This window comes from Ostrea edulis, chromosome 10 (genome assembly GCF_947568905.1).
Source record: "Ostrea edulis chromosome 10, xbOstEdul1.1, whole genome shotgun sequence".
Taxonomy (NCBI): domain Eukaryota; kingdom Metazoa; phylum Mollusca; class Bivalvia; order Ostreida; family Ostreidae; genus Ostrea; species Ostrea edulis.
In genome coordinates, this window is record NC_079173.1 from 17,644,702 (window position 1) to 17,656,918 (window position 12,217).

The window sequence follows — 12,217 nt, forward strand, 5'->3', positions numbered from 1 at the left end:
ATGGTATACACATACAGTTCAAGGGCGCGCATTTGTGGTGGAAGTTGTGTCGTGTGAAAAGTGCAGTTTATATAAATGACAATTTAATTGATGACCACGTCACGTCGCGCTGGATTGGTATAGAGGATGGATTCATTATTCCCATCACATCAGGGTTATTGTATATAGATAATGATAGCATTATTACACATGGCGGGACCAAACGTTTGTTTGTCATTCCACGCTTACTGCTGAGGAAATCCAAAAGACGTTATGTGTAAGTAAAAAACAGTTGTTTTTAAATAGTCTATAAACTATCATATGGATTTGATGTTGTAGTGTTGTTTTAACAATAATCTTTCCCGTAGGCCTTATGGAAACATATTGATAATAATTCTACATACAGAAAAATCAATTAATGGAGGACGAAACCGTAATTTGTCATAGGGTAATACGAAAAATATCCCGTCTAATGTTAACTTTATGTTACATGATGGAACTTTCTCCACGTTCCCAGTTTCGAGACGCCTCTGTATTTGTTTTTATGACAAATTTAGACCTATAGTGAGCACATTTCCTACCCTTAATATCTCGTAACCGCTTTTTTCAAAAACTCTAGCTCATCCGCAAGACCAACTGCAATTGTATCGCTCGGGTTCGAAATTACTTTTAAAGAGTAACGGAATAGAACTATAAATATAGGGTACCTAAGTTCGCCGATGAATAAACAATAAACCAAATGGTATGAAATTATACTCTGTATTCTAATATATACATACATAATCAATCTATATTACCATCAAAGTTCATCCCGAAATATCGTATACTTTCAAGATTTGCAGAAATGAAGTAGGAAAAATGTCTATTATTTTTTGGGTCGAGTTTTTGCTGCACCCTGGCACTGTACCACTAAACAGAATGTTAGAGTATTGCAACAAGCTATTGCATAGAATGTGCAGCATTATATATTTTTTCTGTGTCATATTTCTTACCCCAAATCATAAACTGAAGTCTGTAATAGCTCCAAATGACTAAAGATTGTAAAAACGTCTGCACTTTCACTTATCACAGCCATTTTGACCGGTTTCACTAACTACCCAAATTATCATAAATTGTCAAACAGCTGTGTTAATGTGGTTTGAATAAAAAATGGACATAAGAGGTGTGTATCTTTATAAAGACTTGTTATTAGTATAATAAATGTACTATAATAATTATTATTGATAAAACTTGGTATTTAAGTCTTTAAATCGTTATGGGTCCCTTCATCCTTCTGGGGGTAATTAATGGCACCGGTCAATACTACCCGCTGAAAACAGGCGGCACACATAACATTACGGTCCTCAATTCATGGCAAGGATAGAAAATTTAATATATCTGATTGTAATTAAGTGCCAATTAAGATATTTTTTTTCTAAAAATCAAGTGTGATTACTGAAAAATAATGTAACTATATACAATAATTTTATTCACTGATTTTATTACGTACATGTATATTTGCATGCGATAAAGGATCATGATATAATAAAGTATGTCAATGTAAATACCAGTCTTCAATTCTTTAGATCAGGATGTATTTAGCACATTAAAAAATCTTTATCATGAATTTCAATCCTTCTTTTTGACGACTAAAACACAATTGGATATTTCTGAAATTTTATATGCAACCATGTATGTGCATTAGTTATGGTAATCATTTCACACTGTGGACTAAAAAACTATGTACATCAGTTGCCAATGAAGACTGTTGATTAAACCGTCTCGTATCTCTAATGTAGTCCCGTGGGGATCCGGGTTAGAATAGGTCCTCAGTACCCCCTTGCTTGTCGTAAGAGGCGACTAAATGGGGCGGTCCTTCGGATGAGACCGCACAAAACGAGGTCCCGTGTCACAACAGGTGTAGCACGATAAAGATCTCTCCCTGCTCAAAGGTCATAAGGGCAGAGCATAGGCCTAAATTTTGCAGCCCTTCACCGGCAATGGTGACGCCTCCATATGAGTGAAATATTCTCGAGAGGGACGTTAAACAATATAAAATCAATCAATCTCTAATGTAATCTGTCGAAATATGTTGTCAAACTTGTGATCTTTTGAACGGCAATCCACTCATATCGCATATCTGCATTCTAATTACCCAATTAAACACAAAAATAATTACCAGGTACTTCACAACGGGGGTGGTGGTGGTGGTGGTGGTAGTGTATCCCCACTGTTTTCGACATCGTACTTTATCTTTTATTATAACATGCAAAGTTGGTCATTTTTAAGGAGGTACTCTACATCGTCATAATGGCTGACTTTCTTTTAAAACATGGATGGAAATATCAATATCAGCAATATATGTCTATTCATTTCAAAACCCATCGCCTAGCTGAGTAGCTCAGTTGGTAAGCACGTCAACTAAAATAAAAGAGAAAAAAAGCACATCAACTATTGAATTGTAGATAGCAGGTTCGAGTCCAGGGGTTTTAATTTTTTTTATTCAGGTTGCTTTCTACCAAAACTGCAATTTTTGACAAAATAAAGCAAATTTTAGATTTCAAAACATTGTTGTACAAATCCTTCATTTTTCATCCATATCAAATTTCTCTGGTGTAGCATTCCTCTTTAAGTGGAAAGTTCGATCTACAGACTACGTCCCCATTTTAAAGATAGTCGTGCTGAATTGTAGTGGAATTGTAGTTTAACCGACGAATTGAACTAAAGGATCAACCATTGCCTCTTTAATGATTTAATTAGGATTTGTAGTTGAATTGTGTTGGTTGGTATTTTGCATGTCAGGAATTTTTAAGACAATTGCGAAGTCAACTTCTTCTCCAACCCCCCAACCCCTTTGAAAAATGATATTACGTGCCTGTTTACATTTATATCATCAGATGCTTTTCTCGTGCTATTATTTCCAGGTGTCTGATTGCTTCTGTAATTACTAGTATTAAATCATATAACTTTCCTCCTTTTTCCAACCATAAAATTTGACGAAATGTACATTTTAAAATGTGTTCCCCATTAGATCGAGGAAATTAAACCTTGTTTTTATCATAGTTATATAATATCGTGCCAGTTGTTGGGCTGTTCTTTGCACACCACTTGTTCGTTTGCCTGATCAAGATATAAGACTCACGGCGGGTATGACTGGTCGACGGGGGATGTTTACTCCTTCTGGACACCTGATCCCACCTCTGGTATGTCCAGGGGTCTGTGTTTTCCCAACTCTCAATTTTGTATTCCTTATGGGAGTCATGTAATATACTTTCTTGTAAAATACTCGAATCTGATTGGCTGAAACACGGTTGAAATAAGTATATCGCTCTTTAAGAGAATTTAGATTTTAGAAAAATGTCGTTTGAGCGTTTGAAATAGATGCAGATTGCAGTGTGTTACAGTGATATTGTGAGTAAAATCGATTAATTAAAAGAAACGAACGATAACCGGCGGATTGACAGATATATTGGTACAGCGTAACTACATGTAAATGTAACGTGAAACTGTCACAGAAGAGTAAAGTTTTGAACTTGTGTCGGTTGGAACTAATTTTACCATTTTCGACGGAACCCAGCTAAAACAAAATTCGGTTGAATTTTGTGCTTTGTGACGTATATCTAATAAATGTATGATATTCAGTATACTAAGATGAGTGGTGCATGCAGTTTAGGGTAATATTGAAATTATTCACTCCTCGAAAACCATCATCAAGCTCGGATGTGCCTCTGTTGACATTGGTTTCTCGGGGTGAAAATTTTCAATATTACCCTCAACTACATGCACTATTTCTACAATATCGAACAAATGATTTAATTGAATACACACGAGGCTAGACTCATAAGTTATTTAAATTCATTGACAGGTGTGTGGTAGCTTCCATGAATTACAACCAATACTTAAAAAAGCAAGTAATAAGTATCTCTTTACAACAATTACTCAAAAAGTAATGGTGAAAAAAGTAGATCCATAACTTATATGTAGCACTCTCTGTGTTTTCACATCCACGGTCTCTTAAGTTTATAGTATGACTGAAATATCAAGTCCATCCTTGTCATTTCATAATCAGTCTTAAAATCTCTTTTCAAAATTAATTGCAGAGGGTTCACATAATTTTATCAGGATATAGGGCTCACAATGGATGTGACTGGTCGACGGAGAATGCTTACTCCTCCTAGGCACCTGACCCCACCTCGGGTGTGTCCAGGGGTCCGTGTTTGTCCAACTATCCATTTTGTATTGCTTATAGGAGTTATGAGATTGATCATTGTTCGTTATCTTCACCATTCATCATACGTTTTGACGTGTATGATGACGTGTGCAATATGCTGCCTCTTAACAAACACTCTCCAACTTGAATGACTCTAAAACATTTGATTAATTTTTGAATTTTCTCTATTGTTTGCAGATAGAGGCCTACACACAGGTAGTTATCTTTGGTTTATTTTGTCCATCTGTTTAGCAGCATCTTTGAATGAGAGTCAATCGCCGGAAGAATGGACAGAGATCATAAAACAGTATTCCTACATCTGTGGCACTGACCATATCTGTGACAAAACTCTCCTAAACATTACTACTTTGAAAGGCAATACGTCGTGTCCAGACTGTAGCTGCAACAGCTTATGTCGCATATATGGAAACTGCTGCCCCGATACTTCATTTAACACATGTGTGCAAACGTCGTACATATCAGAAAGGAAGGATGATGCAGAGCTGTACTATATGAAAAATGATTGTCCGATACATGCAGATAAGCGACTTATTGATAAGTGCCAAACAACAAATAAAAATGAAAATATTCTAAAAAGAGTCCCGGTCACTTCGAAATCAACCAATATGACATACAGCAATGTCTATTGTGCAAGATGTAACAGCGATTCGGCAATTATTCCTTGGATTATCGAAACAAGCTGCAACATGAGAAACAGTTTTTCCACTGTAGAAGAATTGTGGGAATATATAAAGAACAAGCAATGTTCCCTCCGTTATATACCGTCAAAGGATATTCGCCAAAATTTCAAAGTTCCTACAACATGTGACTGGGACGTAAATCTAGTCAGAGAGTGTAATGTTACCGGGATCGTCCCTTCATTTCATCCTTTCACTGAAAACGCTTGCAAGGCATCATATCAACCGATTGGATTGTTCCAGAATCCATTTTGCTTGTTGTGTAATATTCAAAGTAAAGTATTTGACCCACCAATATCCGGATGCAATTTTACAGGAAGGCTGAACTATATCGAAGAGGGTGTACGGAATGCGTGTTTGAATAACAGCGTGGATATTTTGCGGTACCCTTATAAAAATGAATTCTGCGAAGAATGCAATTTGGTAAGGACAGAGAGCGGTGATATTAAACTGGAAGACGCCCTTTTGTCCATTAATTCATACAACAGACTACAGATGACCTCAGATCATCGCAACACTACAGACTACGTGTATACATCAGCATTTACAGTACGTGCCGTAAATTTCTCATATGATCCTATTGTCAATAGTTTTGTAAATAACATTACAGATAACATGATCAACATTCCCCGGAACATCTACAGCCACATTACCTCTGAAGATTTTGGCTGGTTCATAAAGAGAAAATGGTGCCGTAGAGCACTGATATATTCATATGCAGATTACGATAGATCAAAATATTTTTATAGAGGTCGTCCGTGCTCGTGTTCCTCTACCTGCAATACAACAGACAATTGCTGCAGAGACCCATCAGATGACGCTATTATGAAGCAAGTGAGGAAGTGGGCATGCACACAAACATCTTTTCCTCGATCTCCTACTTCCAATATATACCCTTTCTTTATGATAAGTAAATGCACTGAAAATTACACGAACGAAATGATAAAGAGTTTTTGTGAGTCGGACTACAACGGACATTATCTGAGTCTCATGCCAGTGACAGACAATCGTACTTCAGTGACGTACAAAAACTATTTCTGTTTCCTTTGTGTTACTCCAAATGATATCTATATTCAAGATCAAACCCAAATAGTTCCGTGGACAATTTCAATGGACTGTCCCTATATCGTGAACTTTAGGAATGAGCCTGACTTGCAATCCATCTTCCAAAAGGCTCTATCCAGACGCTGTACGTTGAATTTCTTGCCGAGTCTGTCTGAACCACCAAAGTGTATGCTTCCATTAACAAGCAGTTTGTATTGTTCCCTCTGTGACAATTGGGACACGACCGATGAGCGCTCAAATATTATATATACTGGTTTGAGTAATTACCGTACAATATTTTCCTTGTTCGACAATACAGAAGAGATGGATGCCGAAAAGAAAGAAACTGAAAGCCAACAGTGTCCAGTTGATGAAATATTTGATAACTTCCAGGTAGAAATTATTCTCTAATAGTTTTGTAATTCACTATTCTAATTTGTCTCAGATTAAAAGATTTCCTTTGGTTTTACCTAGAAAAGCAAATACGTAATAATTCATTTAAAATGCATGTTGACAAATCCAGGTCTAATCAAACATGTCATTTTTTTCTTTGCAATATTTTCAGGGAAAATGTCAAAAACTGTCCTGTTATCCTGGAAGAGTACTTCTGAAAGGCAAATGCAATGTTTTTATTTCATTTACTGGATCGAAAATTTACAACATTGCTTTTAAGGCAAATGTTCGCTTAATTGAAGGCCAGATGGAGCTGGACAAAGATCAGTTATTTCAAAATATCATTTCCTTTTTTACGATAGATCTGTTTTATGATCCGGGTTTGAAATTTCACATCCTGCAATACTATTATCAAACTGATGAAGTATGTAGAGAGGTAGTCACATTATCTGAATCGGATTCAATAATGCTCACTGTGTTCATGAAAATAATCATTTGGAATAAGAACTGGGAAAATCCTGTAAATTTAAATGAAGTTGAGGATCGTCTTTATAACGCTAGTTTGAAAAAAGGATCATTTGGAAACTTTTCGTTTGAGTATTTCGATGATGTAAAGGCTTGGTTTCTTCCAATATCAGGAAAGATGTCGCCATCGCGTCAGTTTTGTATCACACGCTTGGAGTCGATTAACCAATATAACAGTAGGCCGGGTGTTGATATTACAAAGTTACTATTTTGTCCTCAAATATCACTATCTCCCCACGAATTTACCCCCTCGAATGATGGAATGCAAATATTTGTAACTTCATTGAATCGAACGTTCTACCACAACGAGTTTTTCCAAGATGAAAACAACACCGTGCGAGTATGTGCTAGTACTTTCTTAGATGCTTACACCTCTCAAAAATCAGGTTCACAGTCTGGGAAACATACTGATCACTTCTCCCTTAAGGTACTAACAATTCTGTCAACAAGTGTCTCTCTTATTTCTTTAGTTATTACATTTTTTGTGTATTGCTTTCTCAAAAAGTTGCGTACCATACCTGGACAAAACTTGATGTGTTTCATAGGTGCGCTCTTTTTTGCGCAACTGTCTTTCCTCCTCAAAGACTTTTTTATGGAAAATAGCAATGCATGTACTGCACTTGGTATTTTGAATTATTACTTCTGGTTATCCATTTTTACGTGTTCCAGTGTGTGCTGTATTCACATGTTTCGTGTGTTTGTATGCGATTCCCGATTTTACGACAATTTTCTTTGTAACAGTACGATCATAGTGTATTCCGTGTACGCGTATATAACTCCATTGTTGCTTGTCTTCATAAGTATCGGATGTCACGTGAGTATTTCGCCTACTCACACGACTGGATTCGGAGGTAGTACTTGTTTTATCGATGATAAAGAGACACAACTTTACAGTTTTATACTTCCTATTTCCCTTCTTTGCTTTGTGAATTTCGTTTTATTTTCGGTAACATTTCATAAAATTCACAGTGCTCCAACAATGGAAAATACCCATTGCCGGAATGATCTTTCCATATATCTGAAACTGTTTCTGTTGACAGGAACAACGTGGGTATTTCAGATTATTGATGGGTTGTTCCCCATTTCCCCCTTCTCGTACTTGGTTACGGTTCTGAACGGATCACAGGGATTTTATATTATGATTTCATTCGTTTTCAATCGACGCGTCAAGTCTATGTTTGAGGATAAAGGTGTGCTGGATAAGTTGCACTTGAAAAAGTTCAAGAAATCGAGAAGCAGTGGGGGGACGCAGTTACATCAAAAAATCACGATGTCAGAAAACGTTTGTTAATGTCAATCAGCAACATGCATTATGATATGTTTCGTAATAAACTATGTACAAAGAGAACTTTTGTTTGTTCACCATACTTCTATTTGATTTTGCTCTTGATTATTTTGTTTCCTGAATATAATGACATTGTTTTCCTCTCGTGTATACAAAAGAAAAGTAACTCTGCCTCACAAATATTGTTCACAAAGCGCTCAGGTTGCAAGACCACATTGAAGAGCGTATGTATAGTTGTTCAAAGTTTCTTCTGGTTTATTTAGGTAGCCATTTTTCAAATAGGAACAACATAAATTATGTTACCGTCACATTTACGGATTTTTCTAACGGATCCTTACGTATTCCACAAATCCGTAAAAGTACACGGATTGTTACGATTTAGACACGGATACCGACGAGTAATTTACGAATGCTTGCGATTGACTACAAATCGGAGATCCATAAAGACTCGTAAGAAAAATTCGTGAGTGTGAAGATGGTATTAATCGTAAAGTTTAAGTTTGACTCGTAACGTAATCGTGTCCATACGTAAAACCCTCGTAATGACTCTGAACAATCCGTAAAGCGATTGTAACCCGACGTGAATGAAATCGTAAATATCACTTAGGCATTCGTAATAATCCGTAAACAACTCGTTAACTATCCGTAACATTTCGTAAAATAACAGCAAAGATTCGTAAAAAAAACACACAACATTTTACAAGTGTTTTACGGACTGTTACGACCAGTTTACGTGTTCTTGCGATCAGTTTACGATACTTACGGATTGTTACAAGTTATTTACGGGTTATCTATGGGAAATGAAATCCATGGACAATCGTGAATTTTTTTTGACATATGAAAAAATTAACCCCTACTTTCACGGATTCTTACGAGTGTGCGAGTTGTGACGAGTTATTAACGGATACCAACGAGTGATTTACGAATGCTTGCAATTGACTGCGAGTCGGAGATCCGTAAGGACTCGTAAGAAAAATCCGTGAGTGTGAAGGTGCTATTACTGGGTGTTTTAAAATGACAATCCTATCAATATTCAATAGCTTTGATGCTGTGTAAACGTCATCACTTAATACTGATGTGGTCAGGTACTAAAGCCTTAATGGCAGTGGGTATTTACTGAAAAAAGTCTTCCATTTGGAAAACGTGGGTGGTATTGTGACCTTGGCTTTACTTTGGAGCAAAGGGGATGCAATGAGAAGACTATTGCAGTTTATCGGTTGCAAGTTCTATTGCTTCCCTCTTGGACTTTTATTGGCACTTTGTACAGCCCAATAGACAATTCATGAACCCATCACCCATACCGTGTTTTTTTTCTACGTATAAAACGTTTTGTTTTTTAGCGCATTTGTGATAACAAATGCTATCAACTTAGATCAGGGTAATCTATTGTATGTGACATAAGCGCTGGACTTTCAGCAAGTATGTTGCATAATCTATAAAATCTGACTTTAACAAAAGGAGGAACCCACCAATTTTTAATCATTATTTTGTGTGTTTACATTTTGCATCATAACAGGGTTTCGGTATGACGTCATCACATGGCTGTTATAAATAGATCACGAATGTACCTTAATAGAACATGAAAAAGTACAAGACTACCACCAGGGTTTAAACATTGATCCTGTAGAAAATAGTTACGGTAAACACCCTAAGTTTATAGAAAGTGCTGCTAAAATCTAACAGCCTTCCTTCAGTAAAATAATTATCAAACATTTCAAAACGTAATTATCTCAGTTTTCTTAAACGATAATTCTAGCAGCAAATGTTGTATACGTTTATTTATTACCTTTCAACTTTTTAAAAGTATGCAGCATAGTGTTATACTTATGTAGTTCTATTTCAGATTACAACTGAGAATAATCGGATCGACATGCTAAATGGAATATATTTCCGTTGAACAAATGTATCAAGGAATGAAATCGATAATACATTCATAATACCGATATATTCTCAGTGTTTCACATATACGACGGTTGTTCGATATGTAATGTGTGTTGTACCACAGCACGATAACACTTTGCACGATTTCGTGGATAATGATACTCTTGTATAGCTCTATTCAATACCATTCCAACGGTATCAATACCAGCCTTCAGCTCCACATAGTTTTAAACTTATAGTCATTTCAATAGAGCCAGTCGTTGACCACTGTTGTAAAAATGGTTGAGAATATTGAAGAAATTAAAGCTTATATAAAAGTTCGCGCACAAAACTCGGTCATTCGGTAATGCAGATTTTTACTAAATTGGGGGAAGTTTATGGATCTGATAAGGAAACCTGGGTTCACTATTTCGAACCAGTAAGAAAAATTAGAAACAAAATATGGCCAACTAAACAAGGTAGAAAACCTGTAGTTGCCAAAAGAACCATAAGCACAAAGAAGGTTCTTTATTGCATATTCTTCTCATGTGATGGTATAGTCGTACAAATTCCGGTGCCGAAGGGCAAAAGTGTTACAGGTCGGTATTACCGAGATGTTGTACTAAATAAGCTCAAGAAATATGATCATAAAGGACACCCTGTGTCAGGATTTTGGAATGTTCGTCTACTTCATGATATTGCTCCATCACATACATGTACATCTGAGCTTGTGAAGCAATTTTTGAAGTCAGAGAAGGCTACCGTCTTGTCATACCTACCATACTATTCAGATTAGCCCCATGCGACTTTTCCTTTTCCAAAATGTAAACAGTTCTTATTTGGTCGTCGTTACAAGTCCCGACAGCCCTTGGATCAGCCATCAGTCAGAGCCTCAGAGGTCTACCTAAATCAGCGTATCGTGACGCATTTCAGAAATGGATTCAGAGATTGAGATTACGTATTTCAAAACGCGGAGAATACTTTGAAGGGATGTAATGTTCATTTCACTATTTGAGTCGAATACTTGTGACATATCGTACAATACACATCACATATCGAACAACCCTCGTATATTCCATGGTGTATTTATCTAATGCTCCATATTTTATCGCTATTTACATGACATAGTCAATAAAGTATTCATATATCTCATCATCACTCGATGCAGTTACAACGTCATTAGTTTACTTTCATCTGTTTTGAGTTTTCAACAGTCTCGTTTAAAGTCAGCATTTTACAAATGCTATAGTCGTTATAACGATCTAATCACAAATACAACTTGTCATTAGGTCGAATGCTGGCTGACGTGTTTCATACCAGTTGTTAGGTAGTTGTTTACCTATTAATTGCTCCGTATACGTGATGAAGATACAGGGCTCAAGGCGGGTGTGACCAGTCAACAGATGATGCTTAATCCTCCTAAACACATGATCCCACCTCTGGTGTGTGCAGGAGGCATTGTTAGTTTTGTATCCTTTATGCGTTTATGATTATCACTATCATTCTCACGAAGAGTAGGAAAAGAGACGACGTCGCCATTTTAACTGAGGCACATGTCCTTATCAAGATTCTGTCCTACCAGCTCAGGTGTTGATCTTGCTTACTGTATTGTTTTTTTTTTTTTACTTCCCTATGTATGCTTGGGCTTAAATAAGACAAGGGAACCCCTATTTGGAACCATGTACGAGCTTAATTTTTATCTGATACAACTGGGTATAATATAGATGCATTTTATAGCTATTTATCTTGATATGGGTACAGGTTAAGCTTTTGTTGATTCCACTACTGACCGAATACACAGTTTGATTGTTGGTGCGGCCCTCCACAGTTGGAGTATCAGTGCCTAAACTTGCAGGGGGTTAAAAGAACGGGAGTCTCTGTTGAAGGAAGATAACCATTGGTCAACCCTGGATTTTTGATCCTCCCTTGGGTTTTTAGGTCCATCAAAGGTGAAGATAACGAACAGTGATAAATCTCATAACTCTTATAAGCAATGCAAAATAGAGAGTTGGGCAAACATGGACCCCTGGATATACCAGAGGTGGGATCAGGTGGATAGGAGGAGTAATCATCCCCTGTCGACCAGTCACACCCGCCGTGAGCTCTAATGGTATGTTTTGTTGATTTTTTCTCTCATTGTTGACCGTATCCCTGTCGATTACTTTAGTTGAGTTGACTGGTCGGTTAGTGATCCATCTTTCTGAGTCCCCATCCCATCACGAGAATGGGTAACGTACTTTTTTC

The 12,217-nt window shown here is 36.8% G+C and overlaps 2 protein-coding genes across 2 annotated transcripts; both read left to right on the forward strand.

The window, feature by feature from the left end:
- Positions 1 to 59: 59 nt before the first annotated feature.
- Positions 60 to 6,388, forward strand: LOC125665210 (uncharacterized). The gene is made up of 2 exons (XM_048897833.2): positions 60 to 256; positions 4,367 to 6,388. Exons 1-2 carry the CDS (start codon positions 253 to 255, stop codon positions 6,319 to 6,321), a joined length of 1,959 nt encoding a protein of 652 aa, XP_048753790.2. The 5' UTR covers positions 60 to 252; the 3' UTR covers positions 6,322 to 6,388.
- A 57-nt stretch (positions 6,389 to 6,445) lies between these two features.
- LOC130051015 (uncharacterized) lies at positions 6,446 to 8,176 on the forward strand. The gene has a single exon (XM_056152145.1). The coding sequence runs from the start codon at positions 6,446 to 6,448 to the stop codon at positions 8,117 to 8,119; it is 1,674 nt and encodes a 557-aa protein (XP_056008120.1). The 3' UTR covers positions 8,120 to 8,176.
- The last annotated feature ends 4,041 nt before the right edge of the window (positions 8,177 to 12,217 follow it).

What these genes read in the sequence shown, in the direction of transcription:
- LOC130051015 (XM_056152145.1), top strand. Translation starts at nt 6,446, where the DNA reads ATGTCATTTTTTTCTTTGCAATATTTTCAGGGAAAATGTCAAAAACTG.